Source organism: Penicillium antarcticum (assembly GCF_028974205.1).
Source record: "Penicillium antarcticum strain IBT 31339 chromosome Unknown utg000002l_segment0_segment0, whole genome shotgun sequence".
In the NCBI taxonomy this organism is placed as follows: domain Eukaryota; kingdom Fungi; phylum Ascomycota; class Eurotiomycetes; order Eurotiales; family Aspergillaceae; genus Penicillium; species Penicillium antarcticum.
In genome coordinates this window covers 1,219,487-1,244,920 of record NW_026695300.1, presented here as the reverse complement: position 1 = coordinate 1,244,920, position 25,434 = coordinate 1,219,487, and the positions used below count along the sequence as shown (strand labels likewise).

The 25,434-nt window shown below is 47.2% G+C and overlaps 11 protein-coding genes across 11 annotated transcripts; 5 read left to right on the top strand and 6 right to left on the bottom strand.

The window, feature by feature from the left end:
- Positions 1-1,131: 1,131 nt before the first annotated feature.
- Positions 1,132-2,394, top strand: N7508_001444 (NADH:flavin oxidoreductase/NADH oxidase; the record flags this gene model as incomplete). The annotated part of the gene is made up of 1 exon (XM_058459510.1): positions 1,132-2,394. One exon carries the CDS (start codon positions 1,132-1,134, stop codon positions 2,392-2,394), a length of 1,263 nt encoding a protein of 420 aa, XP_058323042.1.
- Positions 2,395-2,779: 385 nt separating this feature from the next.
- N7508_001443 (uncharacterized protein) lies at positions 2,780-3,851 on the top strand (the record flags this gene model as incomplete). Its single annotated transcript, XM_058459509.1, has 2 exons — positions 2,780-3,125; positions 3,184-3,851. 2 exons carry the CDS (start codon positions 2,780-2,782, stop codon positions 3,849-3,851), a joined length of 1,014 nt encoding a protein of 337 aa, XP_058323041.1.
- Positions 3,852-4,539: 688 nt separating this feature from the next.
- On the top strand, positions 4,540-6,266 carry N7508_001442 (cytochrome P450; the record flags this gene model as incomplete). The annotated part of the gene is made up of 3 exons (XM_058459508.1): positions 4,540-4,743; positions 4,792-5,064; positions 5,118-6,266. 3 exons carry the CDS (start codon positions 4,540-4,542, stop codon positions 6,264-6,266), a joined length of 1,626 nt encoding a protein of 541 aa, XP_058323040.1.
- A 2,075-nt stretch (positions 6,267-8,341) lies between these two features.
- N7508_001441 (TauD/TfdA dioxygenase family protein) lies at positions 8,342-9,654 on the bottom strand (the record flags this gene model as incomplete). Its single annotated transcript, XM_058459507.1, has 7 exons — positions 8,342-8,462; positions 8,509-8,564; positions 8,617-8,839; positions 8,902-9,065; positions 9,114-9,192; positions 9,247-9,419; positions 9,469-9,654. The coding sequence occupies 7 exons, from the start codon at positions 9,652-9,654 to the stop codon at positions 8,342-8,344; spliced, it is 1,002 nt and encodes a 333-aa protein (XP_058323039.1).
- A 217-nt stretch (positions 9,655-9,871) lies between these two features.
- N7508_001440 (uncharacterized protein) lies at positions 9,872-10,294 on the top strand (the record flags this gene model as incomplete). The annotated part of the gene is made up of 1 exon (XM_058459506.1): positions 9,872-10,294. One exon carries the CDS (start codon positions 9,872-9,874, stop codon positions 10,292-10,294), a length of 423 nt encoding a protein of 140 aa, XP_058323038.1.
- Positions 10,295-10,402: 108 nt separating this feature from the next.
- Positions 10,403-11,019, bottom strand: N7508_001439 (uncharacterized protein; the record flags this gene model as incomplete). Its single annotated transcript, XM_058459505.1, has 2 exons — positions 10,403-10,764; positions 10,824-11,019. The coding sequence occupies 2 exons, from the start codon at positions 11,017-11,019 to the stop codon at positions 10,403-10,405; spliced, it is 558 nt and encodes a 185-aa protein (XP_058323037.1).
- Positions 11,020-13,255: 2,236 nt separating this feature from the next.
- N7508_001438 (uncharacterized protein) lies at positions 13,256-15,492 on the bottom strand (the record flags this gene model as incomplete). Its single annotated transcript, XM_058459504.1, has 13 exons — positions 13,256-13,455; positions 13,513-13,579; positions 13,645-13,704; positions 13,759-14,062; positions 14,113-14,207; positions 14,258-14,353; positions 14,404-14,522; positions 14,573-14,599; positions 14,647-14,689; positions 14,747-15,114; positions 15,161-15,225; positions 15,281-15,376; positions 15,431-15,492. 13 exons carry the CDS (start codon positions 15,490-15,492, stop codon positions 13,256-13,258), a joined length of 1,602 nt encoding a protein of 533 aa, XP_058323036.1.
- Positions 15,493-15,943: 451 nt separating this feature from the next.
- N7508_001437 (uncharacterized protein) lies at positions 15,944-18,612 on the bottom strand (the record flags this gene model as incomplete). Its single annotated transcript, XM_058459503.1, has 20 exons — positions 15,944-15,988; positions 16,042-16,199; positions 16,254-16,307; positions 16,366-16,512; positions 16,569-16,824; positions 16,878-16,961; positions 17,011-17,033; positions 17,098-17,152; positions 17,206-17,276; positions 17,333-17,368; positions 17,424-17,550; positions 17,603-17,668; positions 17,722-17,855; positions 17,909-17,916; positions 17,970-18,085; positions 18,138-18,242; positions 18,291-18,318; positions 18,373-18,383; positions 18,436-18,534; positions 18,601-18,612. The coding sequence occupies 20 exons, from the start codon at positions 18,610-18,612 to the stop codon at positions 15,944-15,946; spliced, it is 1,635 nt and encodes a 544-aa protein (XP_058323035.1).
- Positions 18,613-18,961: 349 nt separating this feature from the next.
- Positions 18,962-20,336, top strand: N7508_001436 (dihydrodipicolinate synthase family protein; the record flags this gene model as incomplete). The annotated part of the gene is made up of 6 exons (XM_058459502.1): positions 18,962-19,222; positions 19,308-19,456; positions 19,505-19,607; positions 19,659-19,771; positions 19,832-20,145; positions 20,197-20,336. 6 exons carry the CDS (start codon positions 18,962-18,964, stop codon positions 20,334-20,336), a joined length of 1,080 nt encoding a protein of 359 aa, XP_058323034.1.
- A 143-nt stretch (positions 20,337-20,479) lies between these two features.
- Positions 20,480-20,680, bottom strand: N7508_001435 (uncharacterized protein; the record flags this gene model as incomplete). Its single annotated transcript, XM_058459501.1, has 1 exon — positions 20,480-20,680. One exon carries the CDS (start codon positions 20,678-20,680, stop codon positions 20,480-20,482), a length of 201 nt encoding a protein of 66 aa, XP_058323033.1.
- A 1,028-nt stretch (positions 20,681-21,708) lies between these two features.
- Positions 21,709-25,058, bottom strand: N7508_001434 (uncharacterized protein; the record flags this gene model as incomplete). The annotated part of the gene is made up of 3 exons (XM_058459500.1): positions 21,709-24,070; positions 24,129-24,542; positions 24,592-25,058. The coding sequence occupies 3 exons, from the start codon at positions 25,056-25,058 to the stop codon at positions 21,709-21,711; spliced, it is 3,243 nt and encodes a 1,080-aa protein (XP_058323032.1).
- Between the last annotated feature and the right edge of the window lie 376 nt (positions 25,059-25,434).

Below are 25,434 nucleotides of genomic sequence, written 5' to 3'. Positions count from 1 at the left end.
CTCCCTTTTGAGACCCCAACCTATTCGTACACTGACATATGCTGGTGCGCATATTGCATCCCCAGACAAACTCGGGGCGACATTTAACCGTTTAATCTCACTGGCTCAGCACGCGCCCAAGGAGGGTCCCTGAGCCCTGACCCACTGCAATCTTGATAAACAATTGCGTCCACTTCTCAGAGAATGTGGACAATAGGAAGTGCGGCAAAAGATCAATTTCTACAACAGTCATTATAGAATCACTATGATCACCCTGAAACTCTCGAAACCGAGCAAAAGGTGGTGAAAAGGGAGATGACAGCAGAGAGGCCGAAGTATGGCCAAACTAAAAAGTGCACTCAGTGCACTCACTTCAAGTCTTTGATCTAAAATCTGTCATATAAAATCAATTTAATACTCATAGCTTTGTGAACAGATTTGTGACGCCTGTTGTACATTGTATATCCCCGAGTCCTGCAGGCTACAGCCGCCGTGGCAAATGCTTCCTAAGTGCTGGAATAACCGCTGTCATGTTTCAAAGAGGCGTCGTCAGCTTTAATTTCTGCCAGAATCTATTGAAAAAAGCCAAGTATAGCAAGGCTGAAACTGAGAAAAAGAAAAAAAAAACAAACAAGTTTGGCCTGAGGCATAATTTGACACCTGATATTCCAGGTGTAGATGTCCCTCACCTCCCAGTCTTTCACTCGGCTAATACATCCATCTGCTGGGTGTATACTTACACTTCCGTCGGCGCCGAGGTTGGCCATTTTAAGGCAATGCTCAGAAATGTGGCAGTCGACAACCTCGAGGTCTCACCTCACCTCAGCACTAATCGTGTGTGAATCCAAGACATCGACGAGTGGCATGTTAATTTTATAGGCTCAATGGCCAATTTCCCCACCGTTCGACGACAAGACAAGATAAAGAAACAAAGTGGACGAGGGCCACGGAAGCATCATTGGCCAAAACCCCAGTGGTGACGTCGATCCGATGCAACTCGGAAGTGCTGCGCGCAGACCGCATTTATAAGGTGGTGAAGTATAGCATCATACGGAGCCATATATAAACTCCCCATTTCCTTCATTGCCAACCATCTCTTTGGACACACATATACTCATACCCATATATCAATTCACTTATTCCAATCTCGCCATGCCTTCCCCAGACATCCCCAACAAAGCAGCCGAAGGCATCTCCTACTACACCCCAGCCCAAGACCCGCCCGCAGGAACCGCCGCAATCCCCCAATCCGACGGCACAAACCCCCCAAAATTGTTCCAACCCTTCCAAGTCCGCGGCGTCACATTCCACAACCGAATCGGCCTCTCCCCGCTATGCCAGTACAGCGCCGATGATGGCCATATGACAGACTGGCACATGGCACACCTAGGCGGAATCGCACAGCGCGGCCCAGGCTTCCTAATGGCAGAAGCAACCTCCGTTCAAGCCAACGGCCGCATCACACCGCAGGACTCGGGACTGTGGAAAGACTCGCAGATCGAGCCGCTCCGCCGCGTGGTTGAGTTCGTGCATAGCCAGAGTCAGGTCATCGGCGTACAGCTTGCGCATGCTGGCCGGAAGGCTAGTACTGTGGCGCCTTGGCTTAGTAAGGCTGATACTGCTACGGCTAAGGTTGGTGGATGGCCGGATAATGTGAAGAGTCCGGGGAATGTGGCTTTCCATGCGAATTTCCCCACGCCGACGGCTTTGACGTTGGAGGAGATTGAGACTTTCAAAAAGGATTGGGTTGCTGCTGTTAAGAGGGCGCTTAAGGCTGGTGTTGATCTTGTCGAGATCCATAATGCTCATGGTTACTTGCTTATGAGTTTCTTGTCGCCTGCTACCAATACCCGGACTGATCAGTATGGCGGGAGCTTTGAGAATCGGATTCGGCTTTCGTTGGAGATTGCGAAGTTGACTCGTGAGACTGTTCCTGAGGGTATGCCTGTCTTCTTGCGTGTCTCTGCTACGGATTGGTTGGAGGAGTCCATGCCTGATCAGCCGTCGTGGCGTGTGGAGGATACGGTCCGGTTTGCGAAGGCGCTGGCTGATGCTGGGACTGTTGATGTGTTGGATATCAGTAGTGGTGGAAACCATGAGCAGCAGCATATCCATGCCAAGCCTGCTTTCCAGGCGCCGTTTGCTGTTGAGGTCAAGAAGGCTGTTGGGGATAAGATCATGGTTGGCTCAGTCGGCATGATTGGTTCTGCATCTTTGGCCAACTCCCTGCTGGAGAAGGATGGACTGGACTTTGTGCTTGTCGGTCGTGGATTCCAGAAGAATCCCGGTCTTGTCTGGGCTTGGGCTGAGGAGCTTGAGGTTGATATTTCCATGGCTAATCAGATTAGATGGGGCTTTGCCAGTCGTGGCACTGGTGGTGGCCCTTACTTGCATAACAAGAAGCAGAAGCTTTAGATGATATCTTTGTGTAGATAGACGACTTTATTTACATGAAATCTGAAGGGATTATGTGGTTTTGAAGCTACGTTGAATCTGACAATGTGCCAAGCCGTGGAGTCTGCGACATTACTTGCCAACTGATAGTCGGTAGCATAGCTGCTTTAAAAGGACTATGTAATCTCAATCGAAGCGAACTTATTCAAACATGAATTGTCATAAACCAACGGGATTCTTAATATTCCCGATCCCTCTCCCCGGACGAAAACATCGCACGAACTTGGCCGGCCGAAAGATGCACCGATCAATGATCTCATCTATAAAAAACCCTCGGCACAACAAGGTCAACCCTGAAATCCTTACTTCTGTAATTCCAATTCTATTCCAAAACTCAAAGACCAAAATGATCTCCTTACCAGAAATACAATCCTCAAACACCCAAATCGCCAATCTGCCAGGTCTAATCGCAGTCTTTATAGGCGCAACTAACGGCATCGGCGAAGCAACCCTAAAAGAATTCGCCCGTTCAGCCAAGTCTCCGCGCGCATACTTCGTTGGCCGTTCGCAAGATGCTGGAAATCGGATCACGGCCGAATGCCGACAGATAAACCCAAAGGGCGAATATATCTTCATCAAGGCGGATTTGAGTCTTGTTCGGAACGTTGATGATGTATGCCGACAAATTCAAAGGAAAGAGAAGACGATCAATTTGCTTTTCCTGAGTTGTGGGGGTCCGAGGTCTGGGTTTGGTATGTATATGTTTCAGTATCTTCGATGGAAATGTACGTTGAGGCTGACGCGCAATAGATACACCTGAAGGTCTGCATATCATGCTTGCGACACAATATTACGCGCGCATCAGATTCACGATGAACCTTCTTCCACAACTCAAGGCTGCGACTGGTCTCAGGCGTGTTGTTAGTGTGTTAGCGGGCGGATATGAAGGACAGATCTACGAGAACGATTTCCAAGCGAGGAATATGAATCTCTTGAGTTTACGCGGGCATGTCGTTTCGATGACCGATATGGCATTTGAGAATCTAGCAGCGCAAGCGCCAGAAGTCAGCTTTATCAATGACTATCCCGGCGCCGTTAAGACGGGCCTTCATCGAGAAGCTGAGGGTTTCTTGATGACGCTTTTGGTTTGGGTTTTGGCGGTCATTGGGCCTTTGTTTTATATTCCGATTCAGGAGTCTGGGGAGAGGCATTTGTTTTTCGCGACCAGTGCTAAGTATCCGGCGCGTTTGGGAGAGGATGGGTTTGGGGTTCCTTTAGGCAAAGAAATTGAGGTTGCCAATGGGCTTGATGGGAAGGTTGGGAGTGGTGTTTATAGTGTCCATTGGTCTGGCGTCGATTCTGGAGAGAAGGTTGTTAGGCTGTTGGAGTTGTTGAGGGGACAGGGAATGGTGAGGAAGGTTTGGGAGCATACTGTTGGTGAGTTTGAGCGGATTACGGGCGAGGTGGAGGCTAGGTGATATGTAGCATATGCTTCGTTTGTCGTTTGAGGATCTATTACTACACAGGGGGTCTGATTGGTGGGGTTTAATTATGCAGTGGCCATTCTGTACGTTATTGTATAGTTTGGCTTAATAGCATTGCCAAATATATGCGAATCACGTTTAACAACTCGAGATATAGTGATGTCATGTTCCTCAGATGCAAGTATGGGTTGACAGACAGCGTTGAAATCGCCGATGTTCACGGAGAGATTGTAGTGCCGCACATGGGTCTGTTCGCTAGGCCCGACCCAATAGAGTATTCTTTGCGAGTCGCAACAACCCGAATCCCGTATCCCACTTCAAATCATGGTGCCTAGTCTCCTTCATCTATTATTCTGGTCCCGAGAGGACTTCACTTCGTGTTCTCTTGTCAGTTATCACATGTTACCTACCAGCCTTAACACTATACTACACGTGTTGCATAGCTGTCCTTGACCTCGACTATAACTCTCAAATCTTCTACTGATCTTGCAGTGTTGTTATGACCAGATCGCAATCCTGATCTGATCTGAACAAACCAGAGCCAAGACCTTTGTCATCTGGCCCCCACATTTGGACCAGCTTCTGGTTCTATTCACAATTCAGCTGGACAGCTGGACAGGTCGTCAGTGATTTCGTGGGATCACAATATCAGTTCTCGAAGTTTTCACTCCGGATAATCGCCATGAGTGGCGTCAATGATGCGCTCAATCTGGCCTTCCTCGGCACGGCCGCTGGAGTGTATCTCCGACCAGAATATGCGATTCTCAACTCTCGAATTCTGACCGGCATCATCCTATTTGGAATTGTTACAGCGCTGAAATTACTTTATCGCCTTGTGCTTTATCCAGAATACTTCAGCCCGATAAAACATATTCATTCACCACCGGTATGCCATGAAACGTCCAGTTCATCAGCCGTGTCTAACCATATGTAGAATCGACACTGGCTTACAGGAAATACAAAATCCTACTTTCTGGAGCCCCCTTTTGAGCATATGCGGGAGTGGGTCACAACTATGCCAAATGAAGATATCGTTCGGTTCTACGTTGTCGGCAACCTCGAGAGGCTGTTATTAACAAGCCCGAAGTCATTGGGTGAACTCCTCGTCACCAAGAACTACGATTTTGAGAAGCCAGAAATGATTCGCGAGAGCTTGCGACGTATTACCGGTGATGGCGTTCTACTTGCCGAGGGTGATGAGCACAAGGTACCACTCAAACTGATCCAAAACCATACATGCATTGACGCGATCAACTGCAGAAACAACGAAAAAATCTCATGCCAGCATTTGCATACCGCCACATCAAGAACCTCTACCCAGTCTTCTGGGCTAAGAGTATCGAAATGGTGAAAATGATCGAAAACGACCTGAAGAACAGAGCCTCAAGCGGCGACAACACAGTTCAAGTCAGCAACTGGGCCAGCAGAGCAACCCTCGACATAATCGGCGTAGCAGGCATGGATCACGACTTCGACTCTCTCCAAGACCCAGACAACACACTCAACAAATCCTACAGACTGATCATGCGCACCCCGCCCGACTGGTTGAAGCTGATCTTCGTATTCAGCTTCCTAATCGGCTACCCCAGGTTATCCCGCAAAATCCCGTCGAATTGGAACGAGGAAATCGAAAAAAGCGGCGAAGTAATTCGCAACGTCGCGCGACAAATGATCCGCCAGAAGAAAGCAAAAATGGAAGACCCAGCAGCCGAAACCGGCATCGATATCGTCTCTGTCGCGTTGAGCAGTGGAACATTTGACGAAGAGAATCTCGTCGACCAGTGTATGACCTTCCTCGGCGCAGGCCATGAAACGACGGCCTCGGCTCTCCAATGGGCTGTTTACGCCCTTTGCAAAAACCCAGATGTCCAAACCCGTCTTCGTGAAGAAGTCCGCGCCAATCTTCCATCCCTAGATGAAGAAAGACCCATCACAGCTGCTGAAATCGATAACCTGCCCTACCTAAATGCCGTCTGCAACGAAGTCCTCCGCTTCCACCCCTCCGTCCCAGCCACAATCCGGATTTCAGTTCGCGACACTACTCTTGCTGGCAAACATATTCCCAAGGGAACACTTTTCAGTATCGCTCCACAGATCCTTAACCGGATGGAAGAATTCTGGGGACCAGACGCGGACAAGTTCAACCCAGATCGGTTTATGGGTCCTGGAAAGGCGAATACCGGCGGGGCGGTCAGTAACTATGCTTTCTTGACTTTCTTGCATGGCCCGCGCAGTTGTATTGGGCAGGGCTTTGCGAAGGCTGAGCTTGCTTGTTTGCTTGCCGCTACTGTTGCTCGGTTTGAGATGGAATTGAAATATCCGGATGCGAAGTTGGAGGTTAGGGAGGGGGCGACTATTTCGCCTAAGGATGGGGTTCTTGCTAAGTTGACGAGACTGGAGGGGTGGTAGACCAGATGAAAATTGGCCACTTTACTGGTATATATTGCGTGCGTGTGCTGTTTCTTCTCCACTCGCTTGAGAACAAGTTACTATCTGTGTACACATATCTGACGAACCTCTACTCTCTTTTCCAATCTTTTGATATTGTAGTTGGTTGATGAGAGATATTGATAGGATGTAGCCAAGGATCGGCGGGTCGGTAAGGGACTCAACAAGTGTCATCTGAATCCAGGAGACCTCAAGGCACAGCCACTACCTTCTGAGGGTCAAATCCATCCGGCTCTTTGCTCTGTGGGAGCACATATCCCCTTTGGTTACTAACAACCCTTATATCGCCCTGCTTGAACTCCGTGGTAAAGTGCGTATGCCCAAATATCCATATTTTAACGCCATTCCATGTTGCTGACAAAAGATCCGTCCCAAAGGCACATGTCCAAGGATTTTCGGCGTGTTTTGGACTTGACGTACGCTTCAGAGAAGGCGCATGGTGCGTCACAACCACAATAGACCGCCTATCTGATTCTTTGCTGACTGTCTCATTCTCTCTTTCAATTTCTTCGACTCGAGTTCGTAGCCACGTCAAATCTGCCTCATGAGCAGCGTTATGTGAATCAGTCGTCCACGAAGTGATCTTTTTGTAGTCTTGAATCTTTGCTGCAACGATGTCTCGTGATTGCACGGGGATCTGAGACCATAAAGTGCAGCCTAAAACTGTGAGATTGGAGTTTGGGATGTCGTATCGCCTTTGATGAAGCAATATGAGTCGCCCATTGAGAACTGGCTCCAGCTCCAGGTTTCTTGCTCGTTCGAGGCCCGACTCAAAAGTACCATGGTAGAACTCGTGGTTTCCAAGAACTTAGAATACTGTCTCGAAGATATACGTTTGCTTCTTGAGAAAAGCGAGATATTCCTCGTAGTCCTGCAAACACCCCACATCTCCGGCAAGGACAAGATGTTTTGAGGATACGGTCATTTCGAATAAGTCATATTGCTGGTTCACCTCCAGGTGCAGATCAGATACCACCTGGAGGGAGGTGGAAGCTTTTCTGAACCCATCCCAAAGAGATCGAAACATCATGGAGCATCGGAGACTGCTGGCACCATCGCGTCAAAAAAGGCGTCTTTCCCGGTACAGATTCTTACCGCCTTTTATACCGCTACATACGCACACCCTCTCTATCAGATTGGGCATCTCATATTTTGTCAATAGCATTGAGTAAGCTGTTGGCCTCTCATGGACATACAACGAGTCATAAGTTGTCCTGCCTTTTTTGCCGAACTCGCGCTTCTTATGCCCTCTTACGACACAACTTCCCACAAGTATTCTACAGGTACTAGGGGAAGATCCAAATTGCCAACTCCCCAAACTTGATCTAAAAGGCCCAGATGCATTGACTGAAGCTTGGAGTATCATCAACTGGCGTTTTAATATGCTTGACGTTACCAATGCGTGTTCCAGTGACATCCCAGCAGAATATATCGGCTTTCTACACCGATATCTTCTCACGCGCTACTTTGCGGATAATGTCAGCTGGAAATCTGCATATGACGAAAGCATGGGGTGATAATCAAGCGTCCGCAAAAAGAATCATTTGAACACTGTACAGATCTGTTTTCATGCACAGGCCGGTGAACTTGAGCATGGTGATGGCACACGAACTTGAACCCATTGCGTGTGGAAATCTCAGACTCGTCCATTTCAGTAGAGTTTCGTTGATTTGTACATTTTCCTCCGATATTCGAAGTCCACCAGCGGTAATGTCCTGATACGGTGCAGTCTCTGGATGTTCTTCCCAGGGTAGAAAACGCGATACGGACCAAGGCAACGATAGGAACTGCTTCAAATCGCTTTTGTGCGCAAGAGATAAATGTCATGTCACTGATGCAAAGGATCTGGCTGGCAAAATGAAAGTAATGAATTCCAATAATAATGATTACAATATCGCGACTTGACCTTAGTGAAGATAGATCCAAATCGCAGACTATTTGTAACAAGAAAAGGAACGCCGCTAAGTTCATCTATATGAGACAAAGAATACATGAAAGCACCGAAAATTTCGGCCAATTGGTTACCCATCTCTCAACTAGTTCTGTAGCTCTCTCGGAACACCTGATGCCCAAAGTCCATCATCAAGGACCGTGGACCGACGAACATCCCTTGCGGTCATCGTCGCGGTATAGGGATTAGCACGATGCATAGATTGGCTATAAGAATTAGCAATGGATCAATGGAAGGACACTCAGGACTTACCGATTATCCCACCAGACCATATCCCCACCAGAGAGCCATTCCATGCTGAAGACATACTGCCCCAGTTAGCGCTTTTTCTTGTCACAATATGGCCCAATTCCAACTCACTTTCGATTGTGTACAGTGTTCGATTAACTCCCAGACCAGCCGTTGACTCTCTTCGATGTCTTTGCCAATTATTCGTTTTGCATGCGCGGCCAGATACAATGTTTTCCGTCCATCTGGTGCTATTTGAACCAGACGATGGTAGGCTGGCGGCTTGGCTGCCAGTTCGTGAGGAAGAGGATTGCCAAACACAGCCGGGGACGCCAGTTTTCGAGAATGCCAGAGACTTGATTAGGTCAGTTGGGGATCATTCTTCAAAGGTTAGGGTCTTTGAGATAAATGGCTTACTCATGTTCAACAACTAGGTTCTCAATCTCCTTCTTTTTCGCTTCAGAAAGCTCACTGTACGCACGACGTGTGTCTGCAAAATGGGTCCACGACCCACCCTCGACGGGGCTCCCATGAGAGAGCAGTATCGAATACTTGGAGCGTTGTTGGTGATATGATGAGTCCTAAGTTGGTCAGTGTCCATTTGTCTTGCCCGGGAAGAGTAAGCCTACCGTGTGCCATAATGCATTTCCCAGACTGTGATGATATCTGCGACTATTCATCTTCACCAGTGAGCCATCCAGCTCGATGCTGCTCTCATTAGATCCTGACCTTCATGTATTATTTCTCACGCAGGAGACTCACTTGGCCACGTCGAATAGTAACGGCTCCCCCAACCGGTCGTTTTCTCGTCCATAAAAGAACGGATTGACTTCCAGCTTGTCACCCAGCTGCTGCGAAAATGCAATATGTCGACCATTATCTAATCCAGTTTTACGGAAGATCAGTACTCCATACTTGTCTTGCAGCGCAATTAACTAGCGTCATGTCAATGGTTTCTTGTGTCTTCTGTCATGATTAACCCACCTGCGTGACAACGTCTCCTGGAACATACTTGCTCCAGTCAACGCCGTATATCTCTGCGCCAAAAGATGAATCTTCCGAATATAGTATCGGGTGGACAGTCAATAAGCCTTCTTGGATGATATGTTGCGTGCCGGTCCGAGACGGACAGGTGTTATCGTACACCAAAATATGCATATTATCAGCCATCGAAGGGAGTCGTACTGTATCTGAGCTCGGGAGAATTTCCATGCTTTTGATATCGCTCCTGGTCAATATGCACTGATAAGACGGCTCAAAGCCCGCGCGGCCCGACCCCGAAAATGCCGACGCGCTGGGTAGGGCTACTTAGAGAGCCTAGCAATGTGGATTTTTAATTCAAACACTTACTCATTGTTGACTGATTCTTTATACTCATATCAAAGAGATGACTACCGTTCGAATTACAGCCGGACCGTACCAGTTTCGCGCGACGTTTGAATCATCGGCTCCTAAAACGGTAGCGCTGTTCCGCTCTCTCCTCCCATACCGCCAAAAGCTCATTCATGTTCGCTGGAGCGGGGAAGGAATGTGGATTCCATTGGGAGAAACCGATTTCGGACTTTCCTTTGAGAATCATACGGCTCACCCTGCTGCGGGTCAGATTTTGTTGTACCCAGGTGGTATCTCCGAAACGGAGATTCTGTTCTGCTACGGCGGGGTCTCATTTGCAAGCAATATGGGACCGTTGGCAGCAAACCATTTTCTGACTATCACTGAAGGGGATGATAAGCTAAGGGCGCTGGGCGAGCTGGTACTTTGGGAGGGGGCTCAGAATATCTTGTTCGAGTTGGATGATCCTGATAGGTAAGCTCATTCTTGGGAGCGTATAGCCAACGATTATTCATGATAACCAATTAAATGTTAAAATTCTGTTTAGGCATGATTCCGCAAAGCTATAACCCCGGGCTTTCTGTCATCACAGCATCCCGTCCATACTCAGCTCAGGGAAGTCAAGCGACTCTCCAAAAAGATTGCCTGCCCAATCAACGCCAGAATCGTTCATCAAATTAAGTAATGACTGAATTGCGATGTCATCAATCTCTTTTTCCTCCAGATGCTGATTGTCCTTCTCGGAGACCAGTACCAAAGTGACTGCGTAGTGGACAATGGCTTGGAAGTCGTGCGCATAATGAAAGCTCGTTGCTGGGTTCACACTGTCGAATATTTCTTCTGCCAGTCGAAGCAGTCGGGCGAGAATCGACCATGATGATGATGGGAGACGTGTAAACAATTTACCGCTCTCTATTTTGGAAGGCTGGTAACAGATTTGGAGGTTTTCTGTTGTCCAAAACATTAGCAACCGGGGGACTGGAAACCCGATTTTCTTAATATCTCACCATCTATGACGCCTCTTATATAGCAGAGTGAAAGGAACGTGATAGCAAATGTATGCGAGATCCACGTCGAGTCCACTGCATAGTATAGTCGACCGAGAGACCCACGATCCGCGTGGTATGCCGCTTCGGGGAAGCTAGACATGTTCTGAGAGTCCAGTGAGAAGACCAGGTCTGCTTTGTAGCTCGACTGCGACATTATGATCTGAGCTGCTGCAGTCAAGCTAATCGACAGTGCCGGTTGAAAATGTTCCTGAATTTGATTTTTCGGCACTCGGTGCACACGTGGAGATGAAAACAGCGGCGCGAGTGACGCACAATTTAGTGAGAGTCGATACCACTGCTTTAGTTGTTAGAATATATTGTCCACGTATAAATGCACATGGCTAACTGCATACCCGGGCTGAGGTGAATGGTAAATGGTTATAGTGAGATTCCGTTCTTTCTGAAAAGTGTTAATAAGTGGCAAATTAGAGCATCAAATGAACCCACGTAAACGGAAGAACCAATCTCTACGGAGAAGTCAGTAGGAAATTCAAGAATGAGGCTTCCACGCAGTTTGACATACCTTTCCCAGTCATCTAAATCACTATTCAATCGCTCCAGACAATTCGGCTGTAATTGACGGCCGGATCTATCCCCACAACTATTCATCGCAAGGTCAACAATTCCGACAAGCTCTACTAGTCCCCTAACCCGAAGATCGGCAGGGGACCGCATCAACTCGCTCACGACACAATTCTGCGCTACCTGGACCGATGGTGTAGGATCAATTGATGCAGGTAAACCAGACGTTAGCATGAGATTGAAGTTACACGTAAGCAAGTTATACCAAACGCGTATTTTGTTAACTTCGTCTGCGGATGGTATTTTGTTTGGGTCTTTGAAAATGGATATGGCTGATTGTTCGAGGCCAAGGAGGACAGAATAACGTTCTGCTAATCCTAGGACAACCCAAGCGCTAATCTCATTGTATCGACTCTTGGCCTTCGGTGCTTGGTGAGCAATGGGTTGCTGAAGATTCTCATCCTCTTCGTCTTCGCGACTGCATGGCATCCACTGCGCATAGAGAAGAAGCACACAGATAGAGTCTAATGTGACATCTGACGGAGTGGGCCGGAGTAGAAGTCTGGAAACCGCTTTGTCAAGTGATTTTGTAAGATCATGAAATCTAGGATGGCCACCCACAGAGTTTCCACTAGACGAGAGTATCAGCTAGGTCTATGAGACTTACCTGACCATTCTTGCCACTCACCTCACGTTCCCCGTGTTCCAAAACCGAGTACCAACTGAGCATATTGCTAGTATGAGTGTTGGGCTTTTTTCAAGAAACTCTGGCCATGAATAGCGAATATTTTCATCTAGTACTGGCGCTGAGGCATGGCAATGCTGGAAAAATCTGCTTCATATGAGCAGATGACTCTATTGCCGCAAGTGGTGGTGCAATACATTTCTATTGCTCGCTGGACATCCTTGACTGAAAGTAGCCCCTGATAGGTAGGATCATAGATGCTCTTGTTTTTTCTTGCTATTGGAGTTGAAATGTGAACCCCTTCTTCCGCAAGTACTCGTAGTGATCGTAGTGTTGCAATAGGAGGTCCAAGATGAATCCCGTCAATACTTGACTCGGGGGAATTATACATGTCGCTTTGGTTTGGCGAGAGGTCCTGCTGATATTGAGGTTGAATATCTCCGGGCTTTTCCTTGCTTGATACGTCGAATGGACTCTTTCTAGTTTCTAGCTCCAAGATCCGCGTCTCATGTTGGTTGAGTCTGCCTCTGACTTTAGCGCCTGCTTTCCAAATGAGTGATAAATCTTGGTTCTACCTATTTTGAAGTTCAATCACCAGCTGTACTAAACTCGATGGACTTTGAGTCACATCCAATGTCGGGGCTCTATCTGTTTCAAATGAACAAGTGATGCTCAATCTTTGACATCGCTTGCATGGCAATTGTGAATTGGTTTCTTCGGATGATGGCGAGCAACGCTGCTTTCGTGCACGACACTAATTTCGTCTTATTTAGTATCAGCCTTGGATGGTAGAATGCAGCACTCACTTGTAGACAAGCTCGAGCAATGCGACGGACTTTGGTGGGGCGCTCATCATCTGTACTCGGATTGTCTGGCCAGCTGGCATTAAAGGACATTTTGCGTGCTTTTCTGCTAGGAAATAAGACAAGACACGTTACAGAGTATCAAGAGTCCAATCCAAGAAAATACCCAATCTGCGATACTGGCTATTATGATAACGTCTCGGGCGCTAATTCGCTGCCGGTACCCATGTTCGTGTTCAGTGGATCCACTCAGTATGCCGAGAACTGGTATGGCCTATGGCTATGGTTTTATTGCTTTTGGCAGTCAGAACTTTGACACTAGTCGACTATTTTCTGTGAAGATTATTTTCCATAGCGCACTCTATAGCGGTTGTTCCAATTCATTCATAAAGCCAATCGGCAACTCCACGAGGATCGCGATGAGCTCTGGGGGATACTGATCCTAGTTGGCTAGGCCCGCGCTTGACATACTCTCCATCTCGCACCTCACCAAGTATCTTACCGTTTGCCCACATAACCTTACCACGAAGAATGGTATATCGAGGCCAGTTCACAAATTTCATTCCTTCATATGGAGTGTCTTCGAATGTAAAGGTTAGCTTCGCCGTGCTAGAAAAGTGCCCTCGATCGCACTTACAATCAACATTGTGATGTAGCATAGAATTAGTAAGATTGAATGGGCAGAAATTCTTCTCTGGGTGCCACTAGAAGCATGGTTGGTCAATATCTATATATCGACGGGGCTTCAAGGTAAGGGTTCGTATCTTACGATCACAAAATCGGCGTCTGATCCTGGCATTAATGCCCCCTTCTTGGGGTATAGGCCATACTATCGGTACGTCAACATCGGCTCAATCGGTCCGAAAAGCAGTTATATAGTTACCAATTTGGCTGGATTTGTCGATGTCAGTTCAACAAATCTCTGGGGCGTAATACGGCCACTAGCCAACGCCCCTGTATAGAGCAATGGTAGTCTCGTTTCCACTCCCGGAATACCGTTCGGGATAAAGCGGAATGCTCCGCCTTTCCGTTTTAATAGGTCTTGTAACTCATCGCCGTCACATGGCTTTTCTCCTTGCATACTTTGTCCATGCTCTAGCACACCGGATGGTTTCCCGTGAGGTCGGTCGTAGCGGAAAGGGCAATGATCAGATGAGTAGATCGTGAATGTTCCGTTTGAAAGCCCGCTTTTACCAGTTAGCCCCGAATGCCTTGTAATCAATCCAGCCAATCTCACACAAATAGTTCCCCATGATCAGCAGTAGTAGGAGGTGGAGGTGGCGAGCAGATCATCTTACTGTTTTCGAAACAGGTTGGCGAATGGAACCTTTTCTGCTTATACAGTAAGCGATTTCCCGTTCAATCCAGTCCGGTTCACCTACCAAATCATCCCAGGTCAGATGGAAGTATTGAGGGCATGTCTCTGCATAGACTGGCAGTCCCATTGTCTGAGCACGACGCACATTGGCGGCACCAAGCTAGCTAATTTAGCAAAGTTTTCTTTTTTTCTGTAGAGGACTCTACGTACTACTGAGCCAACGTGGACGAATAGGATAGGGTTCTGGATGAGCTGTGCCAGTGCAATTGCTCTATTGGTGGCTTCTCCTTCAACAATAGGAGGGCGCGACAAGGCATGATAGTACGGAGCTGGTACAAGTTAACAGGCAGAACTCGGATTGCAGTCAACAATTACTTACCCACCATCCCCTTGCTCTCCAGCTTCTCTGTATAACAGTCAGTTTTGTCGCAAATCCTTCAGCAGAAAATATACCAGTTAGCCATTCTATCATATCCCCATTCTCTGCGTGAATCATCTACCACCGGGTTAGCCTCCACTCATAATATGTATTCTTTTAACAAACAGGACTCACTGTTGTGATACGATTCTTCCTCGCCGCAAACATAACATCCAACATTTGAGAGTCGGTCAAACGCTGCGTTGCATACGTCAAGAATAACTTGCAACTGCTGATTCCCCATTCTTTCATCAAGACTGGTAGCTCATTCTGCAGGATATCCGCGTCATTGCGAACAATAATGATATGGAATCCATAGTCCACGTAACTACCCGTCGCCTCAGCACGGGCATTATACCGTTCAGCAACTGTCAAGAGACTACGGTCTTCCTCATCTCTGGTTTGTGTGGCAAAGGTAATGATTGTGGTAGTTCCACCAGCAACAGCGCTTCTCGACCCGGTCTCAAAGTTATCAGAGCATTCGCCGCCCAGGCCGTGAGGTCCTAAAAGATTCAGGAACAGTTCTCTTGACTAATATGGTCGAGTTACCTGTTTTGAGATCTTGACACAAATGGACATGTGCATCAACCCCACCAGGCATTACATAGGCACCTCTGTATTGGACATGTGAGTTGAGTATCTGCTCCATGGGATTCGCATAACACGTACTCAGCATCTATGATCTCAGCACCTGACAACTCATCATCCGTGAATTCATTTGCAAGCGATTGAATTTTGCCATTTCTGACTCCAATACAACATTCGCTATAATTCATTAGCGACCGTGCAATTTGACTATAGCAATATCCGAGCTCTCACCTGATGTCGCTGGCAGTCACAATTGTACCATTGATGACTGCCAAGTCGAATTTGGGTGTCATTTTTCTGTTCAATAGTACGGTTGATTTCGAATTGAAACAGCTGCATCAAATCGGGGTAATGGGACAGCATGCGGGACACGCGGCGCTCGAGCCGACTGCCATCGGTCGGTGCCGTTTATCTTTCCGAAGGACGCCACGGTCTTACTCTTTGGGGTATAGACCTTGAATGTTATCGCTATCGAGATATGGATTACAATCGGGCAACATCGCCTAACTGGGTCTCTCGTATCGCCCCACATCTTCATACCAAGGCCACATTAAATCAAGCTTCGGTGACTTTAGGGCTTATCATCTAGGGGGGCAAATACATACAGATCCAGCTACATTGGAATAAGAAAGGACTAACGGGTAGGAACATTGTGAATTCGCAAACTTGTCTATCATATAAATTGAAATAAAAGAAGGTAATATAGTCCGTCATAAATTGCAAGTCGCGCCACAAAATTGTCGCTTAGATTCTCTCGGAAATTTTCTGCCATAGAGTCTGGTCACTCTCCTTGAACAGTAAAATTTAGTGAACTGAACCATTCTACGATACGGAGAACTTACCTTCTCGGTGACCTCAATCGAAGAGCCGGTGATAAAGTCCATGTCGGCATAATTGACCATCTTTGATTTGGTCCAAAACTTGTATCCGAAGAAGAGCACGGCGAAAAAAGGAATTGGAAAGTACGTCGTGACAAAAGAGGAAGCATCAAACGTAGGCACTTTGAGATGAATCAGTACATGGCAACAGAGTGCTTGATATCGTCAGTACTCACTGAATGAACCAAACCCGCCGAAGATTATGACCATAACACAGATTGAGATTCCATCTAAACAATCACGACCATTAGCTTTCACACCTAGAATTCAATTTCCGTTGGTGCTTACAGTAGGATAGATAAGGTTGAAGAGGTGCCATATAGGGCAGTGTCTTCCGATCGATGCCCTGTGCCTTAAGACCCTTGTTCCAACGGATGCTAGTCCACAAGATTCCTGTCCAGGAGATCATACCGCACATAGCGGTCATATTGGAGACTAGTTTGGAATTAGTCCACAATTTGATAAAGCGTGGCCCGAAGGTATCCACTCACAATAGCCAAACACTTTGCCCGCTTCTCCGTGGGCGGCGGCCATGAAGGAAAGGAAGGAGAAAGCACCGCAGAAGAGGAAGCAAACCCAAGGGAAGCCATCTTTCCGGGTCTTGAGGAAGATCCTTGGGGCATGTCCGCGGACTGCCAGTCCGTAAAGGGTCCTTGACGAAACAAAAAGATCGGCAGTGCCGGCAGACCACGCGCTGGTGAGAAGGGCTGCGTTTATGATGGAGGGAAGGACCGAAATCCCAGAGTTCTGTTGCGAATATTAGCCCATTTCTCTTGATGCAATACTTCACGGTAGATTACTTGAATAGCAATGACAAAGGGACTCTTGGCTGCAGTGGAAGCAAGACTTAGAGAGGGATCGGATGGAGAAACGAGGATTCCAATCTGCGATTGTTAGCGAAGTGCTAGTTACTATCTAGCATGGAATGCTTACCAGGAAGGCACTGCAAATATAGACTAAATTGAAGAGAGAAAATGGATTAGTGCATTGATACTCAAAAAATCACTCATCTTGACTCACAGAGCACAAGTCTAATCCAAACACTCTTGATGGCTCGCGGAACGTTCCTTTGTGGCTGTCATTCATTGTGAGCGACATGAACTAGCAATTGGGTTCAAATAATCTTACGTTTGAGGTCTCGGCAGCTGCAATTGCTGTAATCTCAGACCCAATAAAAGCAAACGCAGCGTTGATCAGAACTGTGAACTGATGAGCAACTTGGCATGGAGTTGCAGTTCTTTGGACTTGGGCTCACCGCTGAAGAATCCGAGAAATCGTCCTTTCGCGCCACCTTTGAAATGTGTAAGATACCGTTCCACGTCGAAGAATTGAATAGTCAGGCTTACCAATGCCATCGTACTGCACGAAACCCCCAGTCTCATGCCAGAATTTGAACCCAATAGCTTCGTGGTTAGGTCCGCCACCGGCACTGATGATAACACCGGTGATGATGAGGCCAATGATAGTCACAACCTATAGAAATCATCATCTCCGTCATATTCAAAATCCAGGCTTTGCAGCTTACTTTGATGGAGCAAAACCAGAATTCCATCTCACCGAAGACCCGGGTTCCGGCATAATTGACGGCGAACTAAATTATCATTAATCTCATTCTTCGACTCAATCATCTGGACACCTCCCTACCACAACTATGAGCATCAACCCGACCCACATGGCGTTGTTACAAATCCCAGTGGAACAGGTCGAGTCTGCCTGGCCTGCCGGGGTCCAAAAGGTAACTAGAACGGCGGCTGCAGAAATTTCGGCCGGTAATACAACTGGACAAATTAGTTTTGTGCTTATTTCTCGACATTATTTTGAATGGTCGTACCAATGTAACTAGATAGTTCATAAGTTCAGACGCTAAGAAAGCCGGAAGAAACATCACATACTTATACCAGAACAAAATACCCATAGCGAATCCAAGCTCAGGTGAGTTGAACCGGCCAGCCAAAGCAAACTGACCTCCAGGAATAGGGAATTGTGACACCATTTCACCGAGAGCAACCTGAGATTTTCTATTAGCCCTTGTTCCGAGATAGAGAGGACATCTTCCTTACCATCACCGTGTATAGCAACGAGGCCATGATACAGTATCCAATGAGAAGACCAGCAGGACCGCCATTCTTCAGGTCACTGGCTGTGCCCAGGAAGAGGCCAGTACCCTAATAATTGATCAGTAAGTAAAACGAAGCCAGAGAAAGAGAACCTACGATGACACCTCCAATGGCAATCATTTGTCTAAATTATATTAGGAGCCGTCTCGGACTAAGAATGGAGAGTTATGACACTTACAGATGCCGGGGCTAAGTGGATCGTCAGTCAATTTCATTAGCTACCGAAAGGCTGTCGACATACCTTGAGCTGCCGTTGCAGGCCATGGTTGCTGCCTGTATCCTGGACGGTTCCCATTCCAACGGGAATCTCATTGGCATCATAAGCCAACTCTTTCGTTTTCTATAATCTTTATTAGTATTGAAACATCCATGCATACTGTCCAATGAGGCAATATATATCCCTTACTTGCTCGTGCATAGTAATAGCGTAGCTTCTTGTCGAGGGCCTGATCTGAGTTCTACAAAATAGGGACAGTTCATTCTATTTAATTGCATCGATTGATTTACAAAGTGCCACACAAAGCCTAAATTAACATATTATCTTGGTGATAAGGCTCCTCTCCTAACGGTCGACAATAATGCGGGTTGAGCGGGGATATCCCGCGCTTTTCTTATCAGCGGCCTGAATGCCGATCTTCCCGACACTCGCGCCTCCCCTCGTACATACGAAGACGTAGTTAAAGAAAGATTGAACCATGAATTTGGCGACCTAAGTTTCACATCTTGGATTTGGTGACTTGTATTTGAAGATTCGTGGTATCCTTATAATGGCAACAGATAGTATACGGCCCCTCCTTCCCGGGGTATACGTGCCGCTGCCGACATTTTTCGATGAAAACCAAGAAATCGACTATGACAGTTACAAAAAACATCTGCTAGGTAAGAAAATTTTTTCATCAAGAACTAGATCAAGGGCAAACACTTATCTCGCACCTATCACAGCTATGGCCACTCGTGGCATGGGTAAGTCAATGAGCCCGTATTGTGAAGGCATACCCTCTAATAGAGCACCCATCCAGTACCAGTATGTGCGGGATCATTAGGAGAGGCCGTTCACCTAGTAGGCTATGTCTTTTTCATCGTAATAATTGGCTATTGTACTGACTCTTCCAGGACTTCGAGGAGCGTGTTGCTATTATCCGCTTCATCAGATCGACATTGGATGAGGCAGGGCTGCAATCTACACCAATACTGGCTGGTGTAGGGGGACTCAGTACCAGAGAAACTATAAGTCTATCAAAAGCTGCCGCAGAGGCTGGAGCGTAAGCCAATACTGAATTTCCAGAATAATTTGACTCTAACAATAACAGAGATGCAGGAATGGTGATTCTACCTGCTTATTACGCTGCAAGTCTAAACGCCGATGTGGAACAAGTTATTCAATATTATGTTGAAATTTGTCAAGCATCACCGGTAAGGATTATCCGAAACACTCTATATATAGTTTTGCTGATGAGGTGATAGATCCCTCTGTTATTGTACAACTTCCCCTCGAACGCTGGCGGCCAGGATATGTCGTCAGATGTTATCAGTGCAGCAGTGAAGAGAACAACCAATTTGTGTGGGGTGAAGTTAACGTGAGTTTGAATATTCCTATTAGCCTTCCCCAATTGAAAGCACACGGCTGATAAAAGCAGGTGTGGTGGAAGCATCGGGAAACTGATCAGGCTGGACGCCCTGCTCTCAGGAGACTCCACAATAAATGAGACCCGGGGATTTCCATTCCTGTTACTTGACGGCCTTATTGCTGACCTCACTCCATGGATGCAATGTGGTGGTCATGGCACCGTTAGTGGTATCTCTAACTTTACTCCATTAGCTTCCATGCGGCTGTGGTCTCTGTTGAATTTGCAGTCGCCAACTGTGGCCGAGCGGAAAGAAGCGAAAAGAATTCAAGCGATTCTTGGTAGGGCTGATGCTGCTGCGGTTCCTGGTGGTATTCGGGCAATGAGTGAGCACATCTTTAAAGCTCACTGAAGGGTCTTAGGCTAATCATTCTTAGAGTACGCTTTGAACAAGCTGCACGGGTATGGGGTTGCTCCACGAAGGCCATTACTTCCGCTGAAGGCAGGCGAAGGAGAATCCTTTATGACCGCTTTAGATGAAGCAATGCGGCTTGAGTGTGAATTAGCAGGTATATAGTAAGCACCATATTAGTCCGCATTAGATTTGAGCAGACAAAACTGTAAAATTTTGATATACTCAGTGAGCCATGAAAAGAATGGCCAGCTGGCTCTTTGCAGCCTGGTCAGTGGCGGAGAAATTGCTATCCAAGGGATCACCTTTCATCTGTGCTCCTTGCTAGTGTTTTCGTTTTTAATGCCCACTAATATTGCTCGTGCATGAGTCACGAACTCCTTTGTTGTTAGTTTCTCCTCATCCTTGAGTGCTTTCTCTTCTTCAATCTTGTCGACGATGTCATCATAAGCTTCAGTATCAATCATCTTTCGGGCCACAAATCTTTGAATTTCTTCGGTGTCTTCCATAATAGCAACTGCTGGGTCCTAGCCAAGTGAATGAGCCTCTGTCATATTCCGCTTTCATAAACTTTGGGGGAAAGGTCTGTAGAACCTCGACTGTTGTCTTGACTGTTTTGTACTCAGATTTTGCCGCAATTAGGCCCCATCTGAATTTGGCTGATGGCGCAATTGTGACCAGTCTTGTTGAAGAACTTATTCGAAATACCCTGAGGTAGTTGTGAAGCCTGGTTTGCGTTCGCCTCCTAAATTTTAGTATAGAATGGCTCTAATATAGATTCGCAACATACCGAATAAATCAACTCATCCCGTACGCAGAATATCATGCACCTTCCAGGTCAAAGGCCGTTTTAGTCCAGCTGCACCGGTGACGGCAATTAGAAAGCTACCAAGATGATGAAATCGCCATTTATTTGTTAAAGAACTCTGTCTTGCTGTCTTCGATGTCCTCGTTGAGTGGTCTGGAGTCGGATCCAACAAAGGGTTCACATAGCCGTGTGCCTTGAATAAAGTTCATAATGGTGAAGAGGGCTATACTCAGAGATTCCCCAAGCTAAAATTTCTGGCACCGAAATAGTAGTTTCCTTGCGTATCAGGTGCAGAGCCTCCACTTCCATGATGACCTTTTCATCGGCATACTGATTGGAGAAGGGAACGTATTAGAGTTGTGCCATTCGTTCACACAAACTTTGGATACAATTAATTCCAGGTGCCATGTTCGATGATACATGGCAATCGCTCGGGATGGGACGTCGTTAGCCAAGCGATCATCACGGCGCGCCTCAGTCACCTTACTGATCAAAGCTTCTCTTCTGCGACATATATATAGCCAAGATATTTGTGATGGTTCATCTTGGCGTAAGCTAAACCAAACTCTCTCGTGGGATAACTGCACGCACGCCCTTGTTCGAGAGATCATCAACTCACACAGCTACTGCAGGCTGCTCAACTGGCGTCTCATTGGTAATTAGTACAACTAAGAGCCGTCTTGTTGGTTTAATGTTCAGTAATATATTACAAAGGGCTGCGGTACAGTGTCACTGCTCATTTCCCCCGACTCGGGCAGCTTTCAGCTCAATCAATTCACGCTTATCCGCTCTTGTCTTTATTTCAAGCGGATGCTGCGTCACACTGATCTTCTGAAGGCCCTCGATGATCCGATCACAGAGCCGTATGGCTTCGTCATATCGCCCTTGCAGCCTATAGCACAATGACAGCTGGATCATCGCGTTCAGCCGATCGGGATGATTTTCACCGCGATATGACGAAATATTTCGCAGTTTCTCCATCACCCGAAGAAGTGTTGCTTCTGATTCGTCAAATCTGGATTGATGGGCAAGAACAGTGCCCAGCCAGGTCCTTCCCATGAGCGTCCCAAGGTTATCTTCACCGAGGTTTCGATCCGCAATCTCTAGTCCACTGCGAAGCAGATCTTCTGCGTCGTTGTATCGACCCAGTGCAATATTGAATCTTGCCATACTTGCCATTGCAAAGAGAGTGAACGGGTGCTCTTTGCCCATAGTCTTCTTGCGAGCTTCAAGCACTTCCTGCATCATCCCTGACGCAACGGACAACTTGGTCCCAACTTGTAGATTCAACATAGCGATTTCTTCTTTCACCTCCAAGGTCCTTGAATGTGCGGGACCTTGGATTTCTTTCAACCCAGCATATGAGTCTTCAAGTAGCTGAAATGCCTTGTCATAATTTTCGTAGAACTTGCCCAGCGTCCGACCAAGGTAACCCATTGCAGAGAGTGTGTCCACATGCATTGGGCCTTGTAACTTGAGGAGTCCGTCAACGGCCTTCTGCTGAAGTACTTTGGCATCGCTGAATCTTCCTTGCTGCCATCTCGATTGACCAAGGAGGTCCATTGTTTTCAGGGTGTCAACGTGAGCAGGCCCTAAAGAGGCAATGCATGCATTCAAGACTGATTCTTGCAGACTCGCCGCCTCATCCACAAGACTTTGGTAGTGATATGTGCTTGCCAGGGCCAGTGTTATCCGCCGAGTGAGAGAATGGGTTTGGCCGAGGTTCTGCTCGAATGAATCCTTCACTGCCGTCTGAAGCTCCTGGGCAACGCCCCAACGCCCGTTTTGGACATATACCATGCTGAACTTTGCGTCACGCAATGCCTGTGCTTGATTAAAGTTTGATTCCACCCAGAGCCAGTCGAGCCAATTGAGAAGTCCAAAAAGTCTGGGCTTGCGGCTTTTACGTTTTTCAAAGATCTTGTGCTTCGCTGTTTCCTGTAGCTTACGTACGTGATCAACGTGTGGGAGAATACTGATTCGAAAGCGCTCTTCAGCTTCAGCCTCGCCGAGAGGTGGGATGAGAAGTGAGTGGACCAGCGTTGTAGCTGCAGCGTGTAACCAAACAGCTTGGTCTGACGTACTCATGCCCGGCCTCTTGCGTGCCCATTCATGTATTAGAGGGTGCATTGAATAGCTGTCATCAGATCCGTCATGCGTGATGAGAGACATTTGGGTCAGCTCTTTTAGTGCATAGCGTATTCTTGGTACGTCGAGAGTCTCTGATTCTCGGCCTTGTCGTATGAAGTCAGGCAATATAGGACGGCCATGTTCCTTCGTGAGATAAACCAGTAGGAATAATCGTAGTTCATTGTGCCTTTGGTGCCAGTCTAATAGCTGGCCTTTTCCATCCTGTGTCGCCTTCTCCCGCTGAGCTCTTTCTATCTCACAGTTGGTGATCGCCTTCGTTAAAATATCGAATCGGATTTTCTTGTGATAGAGGCATGAGAACATATTGAGCAATTGAATCGCATCCTTTGATTCTTGCGTTCCTTTGTCTTCAATTCCATTGTAGCAGATTTCATATGTAGCGTGTACACTCGAATACTTCTCTTCATCGTCAACGTCAACAGATAATCTCCGCATACTGCGAATGTGCTCCCATTGGGTGTCGTGGAAGGCTAAGTAATTCTTCAGCGTGCACAAACCATTTCGAATCGCGCTACCGGCGTGGATCAAAGCAAGTGCAAGACAGCCAAGCTGCCGAGTGATTGCTCTCGCCCATGACGAAGAATCAGCGTCCCATGGTCGCGCTAATGTGGTCGCACGAAGAAGAAGGTCGCTGGCATCATCATTGCTCAAATCTTCGAACCTGAAAAAACGAGGCCCAATGTTACCATACCCCTTATGGGATGGGTTTCTAGTTGTTATGATGATATGACCTCTATCGCCTCTGGGGAAGTATTGGTCGAGTGAAATTCGCGGGTTGTCGGCATTGTCCATTATCAAGAGCCATCTGTCTTCTCGGTTGGATAGCCAATGCATTGCAGCAGTGTGGCTTGCCTCTACCTTTCCAAGTTTTCCGATCTCTGCATAGGTTTGCTTGATCCGTTCATGCGATGTGGCGTCAATCCAAAAGATGCCCCAATAGCTTCAAGATGGCAGGAATTAGCAAGGCTTCTGACAAGGAAGGCGAAAAATCCAAGTACCTCTCTCGATTGTGTTCTGCAAATTTGCAACAAAACTGTGTCTTTCCCGATCCCCCCATGCCGTAGACAACAAAACGCTGCTGTTGTGGGTCCTGCTCGTCGGCTGTGGAGGCCACAAGTATATTCTGCAATTTTTCCAAGTACTGGGCGCGACCTGTGTAATAGCTGCTGACAGGCTGAGGTATGTCAAAAAACTCATTTGGAGTGGTGGTAGAGAGAGCCGTGGCAACTGATCGGATGGATCTTTGTAGTCGCCTGATCCTCGACGACTTTGTGGGTTCTTTCTGCTCATTGTCCTGGTCATCGCTTCCAGGCGGCGCTAGGCGACTCTCAAGTGTTGCAATTTCTGCCTTGAGTGAACCTATATCTCTGGATATTTGATTCAAGGTTCCTTGGGAAGCTTTCTGGTTGTGCCTGCACGAGCTTTAGTGCCATTCTATCAGCCTAGCAGGCTCAAACTCACAGACTGATTCCATTAAGCAGTAGTGTCAGGTTGTGCTTTTCAGCGGAGAGCTCTATACGTAGCCTTCCAAGGTCTGCATCCTTGTCGCGCCTACGGAACTCTTTCCTAAGCCCATCCACCTTTCCAATGACCGTAGAGCCAGATTTACCGTAGACCTTCTTGGTCATTTGCTCTAGTCTTGTTGCTAGGTCATAGCAATCCTCGATGCTTGTGCGAAATTTCCTTGATAGGTCTTCGAGATTGGTGGCTTTGAGAAGGGATAATCTTGCGGGGCTTCCTATGTCGCCATTAAATGTTGCTTCAACCGAAGCTAGGACGGCTCTTAAGGATTCCACCTCTGAGATCAAGGCGTTGATCTCCTGTTGAACCGCCGCGACCGCACCTGGAATGTCTTTCAGGAAAATGACGACGCGCAAGCAAACATCTGCAATCCCAATCGCTCCTGCAGTGATGGAAAGCGGATCCATTTTTAGGAACGTGGGTTAGCCAGACGCTACTGAAAAGATAGCGTGTACGAAGCCGTGGAGGAGCAGTCGTGTAGGAAGAGGGGGAAATTAGGTGTTCGTTTCACGCGGATGGATGAAATCAGCCTAATCTGGCACGCACTTTTCATTGGAAGATGTACCAGACACGTGTGGTGGAATGGGTGGCATTGCAATCTTATAGGCATGCCTTAGTGTTATCTGCAAGCTATAGCAGGGGTCGCAAGTTCGTTCACAGTGCCATGAAGTATTGGATAAGTTCTTTACAAAACCTCAAAGGTAGTGTGCCATCTTATGCATTATTTGTGCCCTAAATCAGGCTCTCTTTTTTCGCCTCGTCTTTCGCCTTTTTTTGGGACCA